The following is a 16,590-nucleotide window of genomic DNA, read 5'->3' as shown; positions in this document are numbered from 1 at the left end:
ATCATGCTCAGTACCACTGTCTTCTATGCTCCTATTATTATGGCACATTAAATTTGGCTTAAAGCAGCTGGGTGCTGGTGGCACACACCTTTAATCCCAGCACTCGGGATGTAGAGGCAGGCAGATCTCTGTGAGTTTGAGGTCAGCCTGGTCTATAGAGTGAGTTCCAGGACAGCTAGAGTTGTTACACAGAGAAACCCTGTCTCAAAAACAAACAAACAAACAAACAAACAACAACAACAAAAATCGGCGTAAAGCATTCCACCGCTTTTCTAACCCAAAGTCCCAAAGTTGTTCACATTCCTCCAAACAAAAACGTGGTCAGGCCTATCATAACAATACCCCAGTTCCTGGTACCACCTTCTTAGGGTTTCTATTGCTGTGAAGAAATACCATAATTATGGGAATTATTACAAAGGAGAACATTTAATTAGGGCTGGCTCATAGTACAGAGGTTTAGTCCATTGTCATCATGGCAGAAAGCATGGCCACATGAAGGTAGACATGGTACTAGAGAAGAAGCTGAGAGTTCTATATCCTAGTCTGTAGGCAGGAGGAAAAAATAATGAACCACTGGGCCTGGCTTGAGCTTCTGAAACTGGAAAGCCCTCCACCAGTGACATACTTCCTCCAAGGCTACACCTACTCCAACAAAGCCACACTTCCTAGTAGTGCCACTACCTATGGGCCTAGGTAGCTATTTTCCTCCAGCCAACACACTTTTCAAAATATTATGCAAAAGAGTACCTGAAGGAACATTTCTTATGTTTTTATAAAGCCACAATTGCACTGATACCAAATCACACAAAGACACCCCAAATTATAGACCAGTATCCTTTATGAACATAAATGCAAAACTTCTTATCAAAAAGATCATCCACCTTGCTAGAGTAAGCTTCATCCAGAGATGCAGGGAATATATATATATATATATATATATATATATATATATATATTCATAATTTATAATATATACATATTATATTATATATATTCATAATTTATAATATATACATATTATATTATATATACATATGTTATATATGATAGATGATTAGTATCTAGAATATACAAAAAACTAAATATAAAAAACTAAAAAAAAGCAAAAAATCTGAACATCAAGAAAACAATCCAATTTAAAAATGAAGTACAGACCTAAACAAAGAGTTCTCAAAAGATTAAACACAAATGGCTAAGAAACAAAAGTTCAACTTCCTCAGTCATCAAGGAAATGCAAATTAAAATTACCTTGAAATTTTACCTTACCCCAGTCAGAATGGCTAAGATCAATAAAACGAGTGACAGCACATGCTGGTAAGCCTGCAAGGAAAGGAGAACACTTATTTATTGCTGGTGGAGGTGCAAACTGGGACAGCAACTATTGAAATCAGTGTGGCAGTTCCCTAAGAAGCTGGAAATTGATTTTCCCCAAGATCCAGCTATACCACACTTTGCCATATACCCAAAGTACTCTACGTCCTACTACAGCGATACTTGTTCATCCAGTGATAATTTATTTATCAGAGACAAAAATTGGAAAGAGCTTAGATGCTTATCAACTGATGAATGAATACATAAAATGTGGTACATTTACATAGTGGAGTATTATTGAGTCATAAAGAAAAATGAAGTTTACAAGTAAATGTTTAGAGCCAGAAATAGTCATCCTGTGTGAAATAACCCAGAACCAATAAGACAAATAATGGTTTCTCTTATATACGCATGTTAGCTTTTAAGATTTTGGTATGTATGCTAAAATGCAAATAACCACAGAGATTTGGTACTGAGTAAGGTTGAAAGGAAAGGAGAGGTTCTTCTAAGAAAGAAGAAATTAAATAGAGTGCTATAAAGAGATAAAAGAGAAACTAAGAGGATTAACTAGGTAAGAGGTTGGGAGAAAGGGGAAAGGGAGAGAATATGGTGAGGGACAATTAATAATAAAGACCCTTTAAAAAATACATGGAAACCTACCACTGTATAAGCTTCCTAAAATATATACACATATGAAAGGAATTAAACATAATCACCATGTAATTGGAGAGACAAAGCCCCAAATAGACATCTTATACTACCCAGTAAAACCTCACAAGTAATATCTTGTTGAGTCATTGCCCAAAGAGGTTATGTACCTCTACCCCAAAAATCACAAGCTATTTCTAAGGCTATTGGTTGCTCTCCACAACCAAATGGTAAGGTCCTATTGCTGTGGATAATGCTTACTTATGTCATCAATCAAGGAAAATTCCAACTAGTGCCCAACTAGAAGCCTCATTTCTACTAATTGGCACTCATGGTACTGGAAGGTAATCTTCACACTGCTGAAGGAGAATAACAATCAATGTCATCAAGCTACAAACCTGTGACCTACAACAATGACTTGCCTGCAAGATGTACTGGAACAATAATGGCATATATAGCCAAGAGTATGAGATTGGATAGACTGTGAGCCTAAGGGAAAACTTATTTACTTACATTCCGCTAATGGAACATAGCAATAAAATGACTCTTAATGACATTTTGCTATACCCACAGATCAGTGCATCATTCAACCCTCATCAGAGAGTTTTATTGCAATAGATGATAATTAACACATAGATCCAAAACCGAACAATGTGCAGAGAGTGCGAGACTTTAGAGCACTCAATAGGATGTCTTTATAAAACCCTCCCCTCAAGGATTAATAATCTTGGCAGAAGAGAAAGTGGAAAATTATAAGAGTCAGAGGTGGTGAATAACTACAGGGCAACCCTGTTTTCTAGACACAAAAGGACTGATGTACATATGAACTCTCAGAATCTGTGGCAGCATGCACAAGACCTGCATACTTTAAGCCAGACAAAACTGCAGCACTGAAAAGGGGAAGTGGACACCAAGAAGTGATTGGCAACTGATACCTATAGGGACAGAGAAAATCAGTTTTATCCAATGGAATGTTACTATGTATATAAGAGTCCAGGGCAGGACCCATGCCTGAAAACACAAACTGAACTCCATGTTTTTTTTGTGTGTGTGGAGGGGGATTTTTGTTTCATTTTTGTTTTTTTCCCTTTTAGAATTTTTTGTCTTACTGAGTTTTTGTTTGTTTCTTTGTTACTTTGTTTCGATTTTTGTTTTGGGGGTTGTTGTTTTTGAGAGAGAAAGAAAGAATTTGAAGTTGAGTGAGTAAGTAGGTAGGAAGGATCTGGGAGGATTTGAGGGAGGATAAAAATCATGATCAAGGTTGGGTAGTGGTGGCACACACCTTTACTCTCAGCTCTCAGGAGACAGAGACAGGTGGATCTCTGTGAGTTTGAGGCTACCTGATTTACAGAATAAGTTCCAAGACATCCAGTGTTGTTACATAGAGAAACTCTGTTTCGAACAACAACAACAACAACAACAACAACAAAAATGACCAAAATTAATTGTTTGAAAAATTTAATTAAACATTTTATTTCAATGTAACAATTATACATTATTAGTGGGCTTCATAATAAAATTTGTATATGGAGTTTGAAAGAAATTAATATTAAAACAAATGAGCACAAAGTTTAAAGAAGGAGGAGACTCAAAGTTACAAAAACATACTATACTTGTGCACATATGTATATATATACACATGTGTCACACACAACACAATAAATTTTAAAAATATTCTAAATAACAGAAAATCTTGAAGATGTTCTTGATGACAGTTACAGATTTTCACATCCTGTAAAAGCTTTTATAATCTAATATAAAATTTTTATATGGGGGGATAAAGAGATGGTTCAGTGTTTAAGAGTACTCATTGCTCTTGCAGAGGACCCAAGTTTGGTTCTCAGAACCCACGTGGCAGCTCACAATTGTTTGTAATTCCAGTTTCATGGTATCTGATGGCTTCCTCTAGCCTCTGCAGCCATCAGCCATCCACATGGTGAACATGCAAAGACACACACACACACACACACACACACACACACACACACACACACACGTAAATTAAAATAAATAAATCTTTGATGATTTTTTCATAAGAACCTCATTGCCCCAGTTATATTTTAGATTATTTTAAATATGCTCATTTATGCCTATTGACACTTCCAAACTATATTCCCTCTATCAGAATTCTTTCCTGTATTTACTTTCTTTTGTGAAATCATTATATTGAAATTTATATGAAGTACTTATTAATGTCTATTCATGTATGCATGTAATACATAAAGGTAACAAACAAGTCTTTTCTATCAATTTAATAATAGTTATTAGTAAGTCTCCAACAGCATAAAATAAAATGATGAACTTATCTAATGATAGAATAGGCATTTCTGTTTCTTAATTTCATTTGTTTCTAAGGCCTTTTTCAATCCTTTTTCCCTAAGGTGATATTTGTCTTTGATGGTGAAGTGTGTTTCTTAGTGGCATCAAAAATATGGATCCTGTTTTATAACCCAAACATTTAATATGTGTCTTCTTTTGAAAATAAATATTGAGAATTAATATTGAGAGTTACTGAAAATGTTTATTATTATTTCCTATATTTTTCTTTTTATGGGATTACTTTCATAGTCTTCTTTTGTTTAACTGTTCTGGTATTATTAATTCCTTGTGTCCCCTTGGATATTTAATATTTTTTTCAGAGTAAAGTATTTTCTTCATTATACTCTAAGGAGTTGAATTAGTGACCATATGTTCTTGCAGTCTATTTTTATCACGAAAAGTTTTATTTCTCCTTTGATTATGGATGATAGTTTTGCTGTGTATAATATTCTAGGCTGGTATACATGGCCTTTTAGGACTTGGATAACATCAGTCCAGGCTCTTCTGGGTTTTGAAGTCTCCATTTAAAAGTAAGGAGCTATTCTGATGGGTCTGACTTTATATATGACTGGTCTTTCTCTCTTGCAGATTTTAATATACTTTCTTTGTTCTGTTCATTCAGTGTTTTATTATGTGTAGCAACAAATTTCTTTTCCTTTTTCTGTATAATGGGTGTTCTGTATGGTTCTTGCACCTTGATAGGGATCTTTACTTTAAAAGATAGGTGCAAATTCCTAGCCTATGTATAAACCTTAAAAGGATAGGTACAGCATTCTAATCTGTGAGTAACCCTTCTATAGTTTTTAAAAATTCTTTTTACCAGTCTTAACAAGACTGTAGAATGCTTACTGGGTTATATAGATATTCTTTGGTTAGCAAGGGAGTGGGAATGGGCAGTGTTCCATAGCAGTGAGTACAGGATGGTATACCATCTCAGGTAGTGAGATCTGACTTGGGGTCCTTATTTGCCTTTCAGTCCCAGGGAAGCTTGGTGGGTATGGTTGTTTGAATGAGAATGACTCTCATAGTATCCTATCTTTGGGTTCCTGGTCCCTATGTGGTGGAACTATTTTAGGAAGGATTAGGAGGTACTGGTTTGTTTTAGGAGGATTGGGATTGGCTTTCAAGTTTCCAAAGCCCACTCCAGGCCAGTCTCTCTTTCTGCCTCCCAGTTGTGGTTCAGGATGTAAGTTATTAGGTATTGTCCCAATGCCATGCCTCCTTGCTGCCATGCTTCCTGCTATAATGGTTTTGGATTATCCTCTGAAATTATAAGCAATCCCCAAATTAAATGTTTTCTTAATAAGTCACCTTGGATATGATATCTCCTCACAGCAATAGAGAAGTAATTAAGACACTGGTTGTTGGTTTTGAGAGCTCAAAGACTTTCACCATTTCCAGTTTGTTCTCTGCTTCCTATTGGCTGGAACAAGAACTATCTCTAATGTGAGTTTAGATGTAAGTTCTTAGCTTGCTGTCCCAGTCACCATACCTACCTGCTATTAGACTTCTCTGCCATGATGATAAACAGCTGCTGCAAATGTGATTCATTGGTTCCAGGGTCCATGTGATGCTGGCTTTAGAGTCATGAAGGATACAAGAGTAAAGGAGTCATTCAATGTCCATCCTAGGTCTTAGAGAGCTGCTGATCCTGGGTGTGTGGCAAAGGAGTCCCTGCATGAAGGCTGTGAGAGCATAAGAGGACTCAAAATATGATTGCATGGATCTGTGGAAATGAAGCCTGGCTTACAATGGTGACTCTAGGATGTTGGCATGGTATATCTGACATGGAGAATACACACAGGGAGTAAAGCCAGCTCAGGGCAGTGATGTATCTTGTGGGCAACAAAGCTAGAGGGGGAAAACCATTTAAGACCCTTTACACTGGAGCCTTGCAATTTAGTGTTTGCCTGTTGGATCCATGTCCCATTTTTGTCCAGAATGTCCTCACTATGTCCTCATTCCTCCATTTTGGAATGGTAATGTATATTCTGTGTTATTAAATGTTAGAAGTATGTAACTTTCTTTTTTATTTTACAGGGGACTGCCATTAAGAGATTGTCTGGGGCTGGAGAGATGGCTCAGAGGTTAAGAGCACCGACTGCTCTTCCAGAGGTCCTGAGTTCAATTCCCAGCAACCACATGGTGGCTCACAACCATCTGTAATGAGATCTGGTGCCCTCTTCTGTATACATAATAAATAAATAAATCTTTAAAAAAAAAGAGATTGTCTGGATGCTGAGGAGAGTCTTGAGACTGGATTTTTAAACAGTGTTGGAAATGAAAGAGTGTAGGAAATTTTAAAGCTGGGCTAAATCCTTTTTATAAACATTACAATGTGGCCATGAACCTTTGGAGGCCAGAGTGTGCAAAGTGGTGCTGTTGGGGAAGATATTTGGGTAGGTTTAAGAGATGTGGTATTGTTGAAGAAAGTATGTCACTGGAAATGGGATTTGAGAGTTCAAAGACTTGCATCATTCTTATTCTGTGCTCTGCCTTCTGCTCGAAGTTTATGATGTAAGTTCTCAGCTTCCTGTTCCAGTTGACATGTCTGCCTGTTACCACACCTCTCAACCATGCTTATGATAGGTGATAGACTCTTATTCCTCTGGAACTTTGAGCCCAAATTTGTAAGTTACTCTGGCCATGGTTTTTACCATAGCAATAGAAAGTAACTAATAGATGAAACGATATGGTGAGCTGGATTTAGGGGTCTTTATCTGGGGCCATTTGCTTGACTCCAACCTTAACTATTGTTAAATTATCAGTTCATTAGGTTAAGAAAATCCAAGATTCCACATAGTTCCTTGGAAGAATTGTGAGGTTTGGTGTTGGAATGTGGGAAGAATTGGAGTCCTTAATCTAGTATACAGTTCAAAGGACACTATGCCAGGCCAGAATTGTGTGGTGGATGGGGTGGATGGCAGGCTGGCAGGTAGGTGGGTTTGGCTCTCCCTACTAGAGATTCCTTTTTGGGATCTCTATGCCATCCCATAGTGGCATAGTGAGCATAGTCAAAATGTTCAATTTAGACGTATTTCTCAATAGAGAAGCTCTGCTCAAGAAAATGATAATTATTATTCATGAGATTGAAAGACCCCCGCTCCATTATGAGGACATGGGGCTTTGGGCCAATAAAATGCGCCCCCCCCATAACTTAGCCTAAGAAACGCCATTCTAAAGGAATCAGAAAAACAGGAGTTCACAGCCATAGCCAGCCACCCGGCCTTGACAGAGATAACTATGGCCAGCCTTGAGAGAGATAACTGTGGTCGGCGGCCTTGAGAGAAAGACAGTTGAGTCGAATCAGGATATTTTATGGCTGGCCCCCTGGCCTTGAGAATAAGCAGCTGGCCTGGACAAGGCCAAATCAGCCACACACATATGACCCCAAGTTCACCCTGGCCTTCTTTAAAACAACCAATAGGGACCCTGTAACTATGCTTCTCGCTTCTGTAACCGCGCCTCTGCCCCTGGGATCCCATAAAAAGTCCCCCTTGCCCTAGGAAGGCGCGCAAGTCCTCCAAGAGACTTCGCCCCAGGTACCTGGTCTAAATAAACCCTCTTGCTGTTTGCATCTGATCTGTGGTTTCGGTGTGTTTCCCGGGTCTGGGGTCTCTCCCTGAGGGAAGATCTCCCCTGGGGGTCTTTCATTTGGTGGCCCGTACGGGGATTGAGACCCCTCCCTGGGACCACCGACCCACCATCAGGAGGTAAGCCGGCCGGCCTTGGTTTATGTCATCCCTGTCCAGTCTGAGTGTTGTCTGTTTGTCTGAATGTTAAATGTTGTTTATTTGTCTCCGCGCCTGCGTCTGATAATCTGTCTGTGTCAGTGGATCTGAAAGAGGGGGCCGACGGGCCTGGACTTCGCCACTGAACCCTGGGAGACGTCCCAGGGGAATCTGGGAACCTGGAAGACGTTCCACGGTTCATCTGTAGTGCCCTCTGAGGCACGATCTGAAGACCCCTCTGGGGGCACGGTTTAAAGACCCCTCTGGGGGCACGGTTTTTCTGGTTTTGCTTTCGGTTTGGAACCGAAGCCGCCCAGCGAGTGTTAGTCTTATTTATATTGGTCTATCGTTTTTTGTTTTCTGTTTAACCGTTCTCCTCCTAGAAACAGCCATAGGACAGACTGTCACCACCCCCTTGAGCCTCATGCTTAAACACTGGTCAGACGTAAAGACACGAGCCAACAACAAAGGAGTCGTAAAAAAAAAAAATAGATCACTCTTTGCGAGGCCGATTGGGTTAAAATGAATATAGGATGGCCTCGTCAGAGAACCTTTAACCTCAGTCTTATTTCACAGGTGGAGGGAAAAATTTTTGCTTCCAGTCCCCATGGCCACCCGGACCAGGTCCCATACATTGCCATGTGGAGACTCCTGACAACAGAACCTCCCCCATGGGTTAAGCCGTTTCTCTTCCCCTCAGCCCCCCCCCCCCGACAGCGCCGGAGGGACCGGCGGCTCCTGCAGCGGCCCCCAAACAGCGGAGGATGAGGTTCCTGCTTCCTCCCCAATTGCCGGTCGCCTACGAGGAAGGCGGGACAAACCAGCGAAGGTAGGGAACACCTACGTCTCTATCGCCAGTTGCTCTTAGCGGGTCTCCAAGGGGCTCTAGACCCCCTACCGATTCGGCTCAGGTTACCAGAAAGAGACGCCGGCAGCGCGTTTTTAAAAAAAAAAACTTAGAGAGACACGGAGGGAAAAAAAAAAAAAAAAAAAGTCCTGGCCACTGTAATGTCTCAGGGACAGGTCAGAGAGGGAGTTAGAAAGTTAGGACGGGAGATCAAAAAAGAACACTGCTTGACAAAGACAAAGTGCTTACTGTAAACAGAGAGGACATTGGGCTCATGACTGATCAAAAAAAAGCCTCAAGGGTCTCGGAGACCTAAGCCAAGGGTCCTCAATCTGGAAGATTGGGAAGGTCACGGCCAGGAGCGCCCCCCCCCCAGCCCAGGCTAACTCTCAAGATGGGGGGGCAGCCAATGACCTTCCTAGTGGACACCGGGGCTCAACATTCAGTCCTGACCCATACCGGAGGCTCTCTCAGTGACCGCACAGCTTTGGTCCAGGGGGCCACAGGTAACAGGAGGTATCGAAGGACCACCGAGAAAAAGGTTCAGCTGGCATCTGGACAGGACCCAAAGGGACCCCCCTACAAGTCCTAGCCCTTTAAACTGTTCGTGAACGAGAACTCAGGCTTTGCAAAAGAAATGTTGGTACAGAGATTGGGGCCATAAAAGCCCGGTAGCTGCAGGATGGCCCGCCCCCTGTCTGCGCGGGGGTAGCCGCCATTGCTGTTTTGCTCAAGGATGCAGGGAAACTAACTTTGAGACAGCCATTAACTGTGTTATCCTCCCATGCGGTAAAAGCTCTGGTCCAGCAGCCCCCAGATCGAGTGGTGTGCAGACCAGTTGTCTCCCTCAACCCCGCAACCCTGCTGCCTGGTACACGGATGGGAGCAGCTTCCTCCAAGAAGGAGAACGGAGGGCCGGAGCAGCCGTCACCACCGAATCGGAGATAGTTTGGACCTCACCACTGCCACCTGGAACATCGGCCCAAAAGACAGAGCTGATCGCGCGGACCCAGGCCCTCCGGATGGCGGAAGCCCGGAGGACCAGGAACTAACAAAAGAAAATGGGGGCGGAATGGAGCCCCGAGCGACAAGCTTACATCATAGATGGACAGAGGCCTTGCCTACCAAGAAAAAGACCGCTAACGTGGTAACCAAAAAAACTCCTAGATGACATCTTTCCCAGGTATAAAATACCCCAGATATTGGGGTCAGACAATGGGCCCGCCTTCGTCTCCCAGGTAAGTCAGGAGGTGGCCAGGCTACTGGGGATTGATTGGAAACTTCATTGTGCATACAGCCCCCAGAGCTCAGGACAGGTAGAACGTGCAAATAAAACCATTAAGGAGACTTTAACCAAATTAACGCTTGCAACTGGCACTAGAGATTGGGTGCTCCTACTCCCCCTAGCCCTTTACCGAGCCCAGAATACTCCTAGGCCTCATGGCCTAACCCCGTTTGAGACCATATATGGGGCTCCCCCACCAATTGTAAATTTCCTTCACTCTGATATCTCCTCTTTTGCCACTAGCCCTACCCTAGAGGCACACCTCCAAGCCCTCCAATTGATGCAAAAGACGGTGTAAAAACCCCTGCCTGCCGGGAGCAACTGAACCGCCCGGTGGTGCCTCACCCATTCAAGATTGGGGACTCTGTCTGGGTCCGACGCCATCAATCTAGGAACCTAGAGCCGAGGTTGACGGGACAGCGGCTTGGGTCCACACGTCGCATGTAAAGGCTGCCAAGGAACCCGACGAAGCTGAGGGCACCGAGACATCTAGTTCAACGCTCTCCAAACCCACTAAAGATAAGACTCACCCGGGGGTCCCCTTGATCCCCCTAATAGTCCTCCTGACATAAGGAGGGACATCACCAGAGAGCCTGTTTCCCTGACGCTGGCCCTGTTACTGGAAAAAAATTACCATGGGCGGAATAGCTGCTGGGGTAGATACAAGACTGCAGCCCTTATAGAGACCGGCCAATTCAGACAGCTCCAAGTAGCCATGCTCAACAGAAATGATTTAAAAGATAGTTCCAAAGGTCACCATGGTTTACGACCCTTGTCTCCACCATTATGGGCCCCCTAATCATCCTTCTGCTCATTTTATTGTTTGGGTCATACATCCTCAACAGATTGGTGCAATTCATCAAGGATAAGGTTTCTGTTGCCCAGGCTTTGATCCTAACCCAGCAATATCAGAGGCTCAGACAGTCAGAGATAGAGCTAACCCCTTATTCTCCATCCTAAAATGAAAGATTTCATTTGGTACAAAAGAAAATGGGGGAATGAAAGACCCCCGCTCCATTATGAGGACATGGGGCTTTGGGCCAATAAAATGCGCCCCCCCCCATAACTTAGCCTAAGAAACGCCATTCTAAAGGAATCAGAAAAACAGGAGTTCACAGCCATAGCCAGCCACCCGGCCTTGACAGAGATAGCTATGGCCAGCCTTGAGAGAGATAACTGTGGTCGGCGGCCTTGAGAGAAAGACAGTTGAGTCGAATCAGGATATTTTATGGCTGGCCCCCTGGCCTTGAGAATAAGCAGCTGGCCTGGACAAGGCCAAATCAGCCACACACATATGACCCCAAGTTCACCCTGGCCTTCTTTAAAACAACCAATAGGGACCCTGTAACTATGCTTCTCGCTTCTGTAACCGCGCCTCTGCCCCTGGGATCCCATAAAAAGTCCCCCTTGCCCTAGGAAGGCGCGCAAGTCCTCCAAGAGACTTCGCCCCAGGTACCTGGTCTAAATAAACCCTCTTGCTGTTTGCATCTGATCTGTGGTTTCGGTGTGTTTCCCGGGTCTGGGGTCTCTCCCTGAGGGAAGATCTCCCCTGGGGGTCTTTCAAGATATACTTTTTACTTAACTTTATAATGGGCTTTGTATTAATAAAATGAGCATGAATAAGAATGAAGAGTGATCTTTTCTCTATTGCTTTACTCCAACCTTAACTATTGTTAAATTATCAGTTCATTAGGTTTAGAAAATGCAGATGCAGGTAAAATACAGTGAATCCTATGTACACTGGGGTCCTCTGTTTTCTCTTAACTTATTCAATCCACCTACTTTTATTGTGTGAGTGTTGTTTGGTTTTGTTGTGCTTTTTGCTTGACCTTTGTCAGTTGCTGCTAAAAACAAGAATAAATTATGCCCAGTATTATGCCATGGTTTACATTTACCCCCTTCCATGGGGGGGAAATAACACTCAAATAAAAGCAAATTGACAATCAATGAAGCTGATGAGAATAACTTCAGTCTAATAAAATGATACTCAATAAAATATGCACAAAATTTCCTCATTCTGAGGTTATTATCTTTCTCATTTCCTTTTAATGTTAAAGAGAACTCTCTTTGAATGACATTTACCTTTTGTGAAACTGAATGTTTTTTCTCTATTACAACAAGCCAAGCATAATTTAGGAAAGTAAAACCTTAGAAATTACTTTAAAATGGTGAAATTAGTTTTTCTTTTAAATAATGACTTTATTTGAAGTACAATTGACAGTTTATAAATGAATAATAGTCATGTCACAATGAAACAGTGCATTTAAACAAAGATGAGCATGCTACCCAAATAGAACTTCATCCAAAAAAATTTAATTGTAAGGAAATTAACATTTAACCTATTTATTCTAAAGTGATCTTGTGTTATTTTTTCCATCAACTATTATTATGCTCATGTTTCCTATTGACAAAAGCTGACTAAATATTATCCCAGTGTAATTTTCCTGTAGCATTAATTATAAATGTCTCACTAGAATAATGTGAAAGCAAAATCTCATTTGGAAAGCTGATCACATTGACTGCATACTAATAAATTAAAATCAACAGCTGAGAAACCAACCCCTTTCTCACAAATGGAAATATCTTTCTTCATCCACTTGAACTGACATGTCACAAATTCACAGTATAGGGTTTCATTTCTGCAACACATTAATATTATTAATATATTAAACGCACTGTTCCAAACAGTATAGGGTAATGTAGCATATTATCTCCATATCAAAACTGTTAAATTATTTCTGTAATTTAGATAACATACATCTATGTTTGATGTTCAGTACGTAACTAAGTTTGAAGGAAGGAGAAAAGATGGATACAACACACATTCAAATAAAACTTGGAAAAATGAACAAAATTAATGTATTATATCAAGATAAATTTTCTGGTTTTGTTTTTCAAGATTCTGTCTTTGAAGGAACCTAGGGAACAGGTTTAGAAGCTCTTTCTGTATTGTTTCTTACAGCTACATGTGACTCTAAAATTATTTCAAGAAAAAATGTTTTTAAAAATGTAATAATGACCCCAGGACACTTATCCTGGGTGGGCAAAAATAAGCACCACCTGCCCAGCACCATGAGGCCAGGGTGCATGTAGGACAACTTCATCTCTGCCCCAGGACACTTGCTCTCAATGGGCAAAGATCAACCATGAACCTGCCCAGTGTCTGTGGTACTGGGTTATTGGGTACCATGATGGTGAGCAAGTATATGGTGAGGAAATGGTAGATAAAGAGACAGAAAGGTTCATTTGCTGAGGAGAAAGGCAGGTCTGAAGAGTCAAGGGCAGTGAGGAAAACAGCTGATTAGGTGTCCTGCTTTCCACCTGGGGCCATGGTTGTGTCCGAGCCTGGGTTGCTGCCAAAGGCCATGTCTGGGTCCATGGCCCTGACATAGCTGTGGTGGTTTGTATTGATGTCAGTGGCTGCCTTTAACACTGAGGTCCCTGTAGATACCTGGAGGCTGGGCCCCCATCTGTGACTATGCATGTGTCCAAAGTATGTGCCCCTAGAGGGACCATGCTATTCTAAGAGACCTGGACAGCCACCCACGGCCATGGTAACATCAAGCCTGGACTGCTACAGAGGGCTATGTCTGGGTCTGTGGTCCTGCTGCAACAGAGCTCTGTCTTGATGTCAGTGGCTTCTGTTGACACTGAGGGCTATTCAGAAACCCATAGTCTGGGCCGACACCTGAGGCCATGTTGGTGTTTGAGGGCTATGCTTCCACCAGTGCCATACAGATCTGGGTGATCTGTGCTTCCACCCAGGGCCATGGTGATGTCTGGACCCAAACTGCAGCCAAGGCCAGCCACATCTGGATCCATGGTCCTGCTGCAACTGAGCTCTGTGTTGATGTCAGTAACTCTTGTTACTATCAAAGGATGAGCAGATGTCTGGGGGCAGGGCTGCCACCTGGGGACATGTTTGGACTCAGGTGCTATGCTACCACTGGGACCATGTCAGTCTGGGTGACCTGCAATGCCAGCTAGGGCCATGATGACATCTGGACCTGACTGCTGCCAGGGACCATGTCTGGGTCTATAATCCTACTGCAGCCTGAGTCTATGTTGATGTCCATAGTCTATGTTGCCACCAAGGGGCACATGAATGCCCAGGATCTGGGATGCTACCTGTGGCAGAGTTGGTGTCTGAGGGCTGTGCTATTGCAGGGCCATACAGACATGCACTGTCAACCAGGGCAGTGGTGTCATACAGGCCAAGCCTACTGCTGAGGGCCCATGCCTGTGTCCATGGGCCAGGTGAAGCCAGGGTCTGTGTTGATGTCCCAAGCTCCTACTGCCGTCTGGGCTACCACCTGAAGCCATGTTGGTGTTCAAAGGCCATGAAGCTGCTGTGTCTATGCTGATCTGAGCAATTGACACTGTCAAGTGGGGCCATGGTGATGTCTGGGCCTGGGGTTGTGACATATGGTCCAAATGCAGTCAGGGTCTGTGTTGATATCCATGGTGGCCCATGTTGCCACCAGGGACCATGAAGATGACCAGAGTCTCAGTCACCACCTAGGGCCATGTTAGTGTCTGCTGCTGCTGGGGCCATATAGATCTGAGAGGCCTGTGCTGCCACCCAGGACCATAGTATCATCCTGGCCTGGGCTGCTGCTAAGGGCCGTGTTTGGGTCCATGGCCCTGACACAGCCTCTGTCCGTGTTAATATCCATGACTCCTGTTACCACCCAAGACAGTGAGAATAGGGCCACACAGAGTTGGCCACGCCCCTCACTAGCTACAGCACTAGGAGAAAATGGTCCTTCCCTCCACCAACTGCAGCACTTGGGAGAGTGGCCCTGTACCTCACCTGAGCAGCACAGTAAAGCTGACCCCATTGGCAGGAGTGTAGGTAAGCCAGCCCCGAAGGTATGAGAGTGAGAGAGCTAGCCCACTCTGTCACACGGTAGTGTGGGTCAGGGAGAGATGCTCCCCTCACCCCTTGCCACCTACTGCAGATAGAAAAGCCTGTCTTGGCTGCACGAGAGTGGGAGAGCTGACCCTGCCTATCATCGGCTGCACCACTCAAGAGAGTGGGCCTTGCACCTTTCCTGGGCATCACAATAGAGCTGACTCTATTAATGGGGGTGCAGGTGATCTGGCCTGCAATAGGGTGTGAGAGACCTGGTCTCACCTCTCATCTACCATATGGTGGAATGGGTGAGCAAGAGATGCCCTCCCCATTCTCCTAGCCACCTGTGGTGTTGGGAGAGCTGAGCCTGAGTGCTGGGGGATGTCTTTCTTTATGCTGTGAATATATGTTATTTCCACTGGTTAGTAAATAAGCTGCTTTGGCCTATGGCAAGGCAGCTTAGAGGCAGGCGAGTAATTCAAGGAGAGAGAAAGGAAGGAGAAAGGCAGAGTCTAGGGAGATGCCAGCCCTGCCAGGAGAAGCAAGATGTGAAAATATCAGTAAGCCACAGCCACATGACAATTTATAGATAAATTGAAATGGGTTAAGTTATAAGAGCTAGCTAGCAAGAAGCCTGCCATAGGCTATACAATTTATAGCTAATATAAGCCTCTGTGTATTTACTTGAGTCCGAGCAGCTGCGGGACCTCAGGTGAGAGAGATTCACCTGGACTGTGGGGGCCGGGCAGATCGAGAAATTTATGGCTAAACCTAATGTCATGAGTGTGGGAAAGCTGGCTCTGCCACTCACAAGCTATAGCACATGGGAGAGCAGACCCTGCACCTCACCTGGGCAGCACACTAGAGCTGACCCTATGGGCAGGAGTTCAGGTGAGCTGGTCTTGAGGGCATGAGAGCAGGAGAGATGACCCTTCCCCCGCCTGTTATGTGGTAGGATGGGTTAGGGAAAGATGCCCTCCCTTACTCTGCTCTTTGTCACCTATGGCAGATAAGAAAGCTGGCCTCAAGGGCACAAGAGTGGGAGAGCTGGACCCACATCCCACTAATAACAGCACTCACTCAAGAGAGCAGGTCCTGCACTTCATCTGGGCAAAACAGTAGAGCTGGCCCTGGTGGTGTAGGTGCAGGTGAGCTAGCACCGAGGGTGTGAGACAAGAGAACTGGCCCTACTCCTTGCTTCCTACTGCAGTGGGTAAGCTAGCCAGGGTAGTGCTGGAGAGCTCGCCTGGGTGGTGATGATGAGGGAAAGCTGGCAGGCTGACCAATTCAGCTACCACCCAGGCCCAGAAACAGGGCTATGAGTTAGCCACCCCCAACATCCACCTCATCTATAAACTTCTGAAGCATGTGAAGGGGCTGGACCTGCAGATACAAAGCTTCAGGATCTCTGTGACATAGGGCAACAACAGGAGCCTCAGTGAGAGCCCATTATCAGTGATGTATTGGAAAACAGAAACCTTGAGCTAGATCAATGACTCTGCAATGAACACCTATAAGTAAAAATGTATGAACTAAAGAGTATACAGTGTGACTCACTGCATCACACTACAGCTTCTACACCAAGACTTTTTGT

At 43.6% G+C, this 16,590-nt stretch overlaps 1 protein-coding gene across 6 annotated transcripts; it reads left to right on the top strand.

Annotated features, from left to right (window-relative positions):
- Positions 1–8,321: 8,321 nt before the first annotated feature.
- LOC143270660 (uncharacterized) lies at positions 8,322–11,628 on the top strand. Of its 6 annotated transcripts, none has more exons than XR_013047904.1 (3): positions 8,322–8,838; positions 9,653–10,003; positions 10,411–11,628. XR_013047904.1 is itself a non-coding variant. In XM_076561432.1 (2 exons), exons 1-2 carry the CDS (start codon positions 8,774–8,776, stop codon positions 9,906–9,908), a joined length of 321 nt encoding a protein of 106 aa, XP_076417547.1. In that variant the 5' UTR covers positions 8,322–8,773; the 3' UTR covers positions 9,909–11,628. The 6 variants fall into 6 exon arrangements, 1 of the variants encoding a protein (XP_076417547.1); XR_013047903.1 differs by having other exon boundaries at positions 9,653–10,039; XR_013047902.1 differs by having other exon boundaries at positions 9,653–10,039; positions 10,385–11,628.
- Positions 11,629–16,590: the final 4,962 nt, after the last annotated feature.

This window comes from Peromyscus maniculatus, chromosome X (assembly GCF_049852395.1).
Source record: "Peromyscus maniculatus bairdii isolate BWxNUB_F1_BW_parent chromosome X, HU_Pman_BW_mat_3.1, whole genome shotgun sequence".
Lineage (NCBI taxonomy): Eukaryota > Metazoa > Chordata > Mammalia > Rodentia > Cricetidae > Peromyscus > Peromyscus maniculatus.
The sequence above is the reverse complement of the archived record's forward strand: the minus strand, read 5'-3'. Positions and strand labels throughout refer to the sequence as shown.

Coding starts and splice junctions, on each gene's coding strand:
- LOC143270660 (XM_076561432.1), top strand. CDS start 8,774: ATGAGGTTCCTGCTTCCTCCCCAATTGCCGGTCGCCTACGAGGAAGGC. Junction 8,839..9,652: donor GGCGGGACAAACCAGCGAAG/GTAGGGAACACC, acceptor ATGCGGTAAAAG/CTCTGGTCCAGCAGCCCCCA.